We start from the raw sequence: 4111 nt of genomic DNA on the forward strand, positions 1-4111 counted from the left end.
CTCCTATCAAAGTCAAATTCACCGGGACAAACGGTCGAGTGATTGTGGATCATTGATGAATTTAACCCCTGAAAGAATCTACAGAATAGTATGATATTTCGTATTGTGGATTCTAGTTCATGGAAGATAATCATCCTTATATGCAAGGTTCATCCTGATCTCACCCAGTGCATACTGTAACCGCAAGTCCGTAATAAAACTATCCAACTACATGACCACACATCCCTCCTCTTCCACAGGTTTACTTTGAAATCCCATCTCCGCAAAACTCTGAGCTTCCTTTTTTGGTGGTTTATTCCTTTCGTTGGGGATCGGTAACTCACTCAACGAAGTACTGGTAGATACACCCGATGGAGGTCGACGTCTTCCATTCTCATCGATCCTTCCTTGTTGGGGTTTTCGATTATTCGGGAAAGTCTGATTCTGATTATCCAAGTTTGGACCCTGGTTGAACGATTGATGAGGGATTGGTGGTCTACTAGGAAACGAGCTGGAGGAAGGCATATACCCCGTATTGTTGATATTGGGAGACATGATTTCTCCAACCCTTATCGCTGGGGAGATGGGTGACGGAGAAGATGTGGGCATAGGCATAGGCATGGACATACCTACAGGTGTAGTTTGACGTTGATCCCATTCTGGTGGTCTGGGTGAGGTGTAAGCTTGTGGCATAGGTCTCGGCGTAGCTTGCTGTGGAGGCTGTTGATTATGTCGACGAGTAGGTCGAGAGATTGATTGTCGATCAGACCGAATTTTAGCTTGAGTACGACGTCGGACCAAAGTATCGTTCAAGCGGGTCTCATGCTCGGCCATTGATATTGAGGTTGGTACAGGGGCTGATAGGGCTGATAGTCGAATTGGAGCATCAGTGTTACCTAGATTGGCGGCCTATATGCCCCATCCGACGTATCATCAGCGTGATAACGAATGAAATACTTCGGATAGATCGTCACTCACCTTCTGATACCATTTCTTAGCTTGGTCTAGATCTCTCCTTCCCCCAACACCAAGTCTGAAGAACGAGATCAGGAATGAGTGGTTATGTAAGCGTCTATTCAAAAATGACCTCTTCCGTAGTTTTGTCACTTACTCGAAGTAATATCCCAAAGCAAAACACCCGTTAGGATGATTCTTCCTTGCAGCCTTTTCCGCAAATGTTCTAGCCAAACTTTCATTCTTTGGGAAATGCCCCTCTGCACCACATAAGAACCATTTTGATAAAGCCATATCCGCTTCCTTCTCTCCATTCTTGCTTGCGTAGGTATACCAATTGACACTGACCAGCGGGTCGTATGGTGTACCCAACGCCGCATGCTCGTATAAATGACCCGCTTTATACTGAGCAGGCGGGTATGAGTAGTATGCCGCTCTTTCTATCGCATCTCTGGCTGATGTCCATTGAGAATACAACGCCTCGGAGGGGACCGATGTAGGTGGTAAAACCAAGTTGGCCGGTATTTCCGTTGGTGCCGACAATTCCCCTGCTAGGAGCATTCCGTATACGTATGAAGGCTGGGGGAAATCGACGGTAGAATTATCTGAAGCTTGACGAAGGAGTGATAGAGCGGTGGAAGGGTTTGTAGGGAGGTTGAGTTGACCAAGGAGATGGGCCATCCCCATTCGCTATAAGTGGATCAATCACAATCAGTCAATCTTCCTGCAAAATCAAGACAGATTTCCAATGGTCTTTCAATACCCGGCGACATCTCAAAAACAGTAATGGTGATCATATCATCTCACTCACATAAGTGCATTCACAATCGCCCCTTTTCATTCCTCGTTCATAACAATCCTTCGCCCTATGCATATCATTCACACCTTCGTAATCCCTTCCCAGCCTAAACCAACCCCTCGTCTCACCATTCCTAGCAGCACTTTCGAAATCTTTAAAAGCCAATCTTTGATTCCTTGGTAACATCTCTTGACATGTTCCCGTCGATTGTAATTTCGCTTTCAGATACAAAGCCAATGCTGAGGCTTTTGTATTAGGTGATGTGGAGACGACTATAATGATGGGAACGGCATTTTCCAATAGGTCTTTCAGGCCTGGTGATAATTTTGAAATGTTTGTTGGTGAGGAATCTGAATGTGTGAAATCTGTTGGACCACCCCCTTCACTAGGGGTTAATTGTCTATCTACCAATCGAAGTACGTCCTGTGCCCATAGTACCTGATCCATATCCTCCGCTGTATCTAGTGTAGCCGCACTGCCTTGCAGACCTTCTATGGTAGGCAAAGAGACTGTACGTGGTGGTTCGGTAGCGGCAGATGCAGATGACAATGAAGATGAGGAAGATGAGGGAAATGCTTGATGCTGCATATCGCTTGTATCGAGAGCGAGTGAAGATAAAGCAGATGCGATCGATGAAGTGTGATGACGGGCCGGTGAGAAGCCTTGAGCACCTGGCTCGGGTGGTGGTGGACTAAAGGTTCGGCTTTGTGGGTCGAAGGGAGCTTGGTAAGGAGTCTCTGATGGTGTTGGAGGGGGGTATAACGGGGGATTGTAGTGCTGAGAAGCATTCTAAGCAGTAATCCATTTTGTCAGCGAACACAAGTTTGGTGAGGAATTGAAAAGGCTGAATGACCATCCACGCGGTGTTGATTCAGATGTGAGACATCGATAACTCACATTGCTGTAATTCCCCTCAGTATAGTTTTCTAATCCTGGTCCAGATAACGATGATGATCTAGGAGGTAAGATATCGGGAGGATTGACTATAGACACAGGCTGAGGTTGGTAGAGGGGCTGTCCCATATTCGGATTCAGAGATGAGTATCGCTGAGGTGGATTTTCGTTGGGTACAGGAGGGTAGGGAGGCTGATAAGTGGGTTGATCATTGTGTGACTGACCGGAAAAAGGTGCTATATATGCTGACGATGGTCTGGGTGGTGGAGCAGGTCGAATAAAGTCGTTTGAAGAAGGAGGGTATACTGTAGAGTATGGTCTTTGGGTCGGATGAGGGGGATTGGCAGGAGGAGGTGAATACATTGAATGCCTGTTATTGTACTGGTCGTAGGCCATTTTGGGGAGTAACACCGATATGACTACCAACAAGAAGTGACAAAACTTGGGTCAAGTTGACAAGTCCTTCCATTGATTACAGGGTTGGAGGACAGCTTTGTCTGGACAAAGTCGGGTTGATTGTTATGAAGTTGACATTGACCTCGTCAGTATTCATGTGGGGCCAGAGATCGAATGGACCCCCGGAGTGGATGGGAACATCTACCTAGTGGGATAAAGACGAAGGGTGGTGTACATGTGAGCGTGCTGTTGACAAGCGGTGTCATTCGATGATCACCATACTACTCTCTCTAAATTTCCTTTCATCCCCATCACACACGCACTAAACACTCGCTGACCTCGTTCACCGATGCACGGACCACCTCCACCGACCGATCAATCATCAAAACCCTGAACCGGGACACTCCTTTTGCACTGTGATCACTCGCATTCGACACCCCTCACACAGAAGCAGAACACCAGAATCAGAATACTCTGATGTCATGCACTGCTACTGCTACAAAGGGCCGGTCACATCGCATTATCATGTCCTCATAGTGGGGTGTTCACTCATCCGTCACTCATGGTATATAAGCAGGTCGACTATCTCTTATCGTCGCCACTGGATACGAACACTTTGATCTGATCATCTCCAAGCCAGCTTTGGTTCACTGCCTTATACAACTTTCAATCCACAGACTAACCTTTCTTACCTATCATGGCAGCACAAAACTCCAACGGTACCCACGTCACTGACACTCAAGGTAGTGACAGTGAAATTCATACACTGCCCCATGGATCAACCGCCAAAGCGGTCGATGGCAGGATCTGGTCATTCACTGATAATAATGGTGTCACTACTTACCGTGAGGTGATCAAAACGCTGCCAGACTACATCACCGACCCAACGGGGTCGGCACCAGCTACCCAGTGAGTGAAGCATCAGAACGATTCAGATTGGACAGAGTGCTAATCGCGCTACTCGTACTGTGATGTATGTGCTCGTGCTTTATCAGGATGTTCTGGAATTATGAGCCGGGATCGGGGGTTTACTTCGGTCCTTCGGTCGACAATTTGCATAAACTCAATAGTAGCAGCAATCCTAACTAG

The 4111-nt window shown here is 46.9% G+C and overlaps 2 protein-coding genes across 2 annotated transcripts; one reads left to right on the top strand and one right to left on the bottom strand.

Moving 5' to 3' along the window:
• Positions 1-207: 207 nt before the first annotated feature.
• Positions 208-3022, bottom strand: V865_008555 (uncharacterized protein; the record flags this gene model as incomplete). The annotated part of the gene is made up of 5 exons (XM_066232289.1): positions 208-888; positions 958-1012; positions 1091-1623; positions 1745-2521; positions 2630-3022. The coding sequence occupies 5 exons, from the start codon at positions 3020-3022 to the stop codon at positions 208-210; spliced, it is 2439 nt and encodes an 812-aa protein (XP_066088386.1).
• Positions 3023-3719: 697 nt separating this feature from the next.
• On the top strand, positions 3720-4111 carry V865_008556 (uncharacterized protein; the record flags this gene model as incomplete). Its single annotated transcript, XM_066232290.1, has 2 exons — positions 3720-3931; positions 4018-4111. The coding sequence occupies 2 exons, from the start codon at positions 3720-3722 to the stop codon at positions 4109-4111; spliced, it is 306 nt and encodes a 101-aa protein (XP_066088387.1).

Source organism: Kwoniella europaea, chromosome 3 (assembly GCF_036810445.1).
Source record: "Kwoniella europaea PYCC6329 chromosome 3, complete sequence".
NCBI classification, from domain to species: Eukaryota; Fungi; Basidiomycota; class Tremellomycetes; order Tremellales; family Cryptococcaceae; genus Kwoniella; species Kwoniella europaea.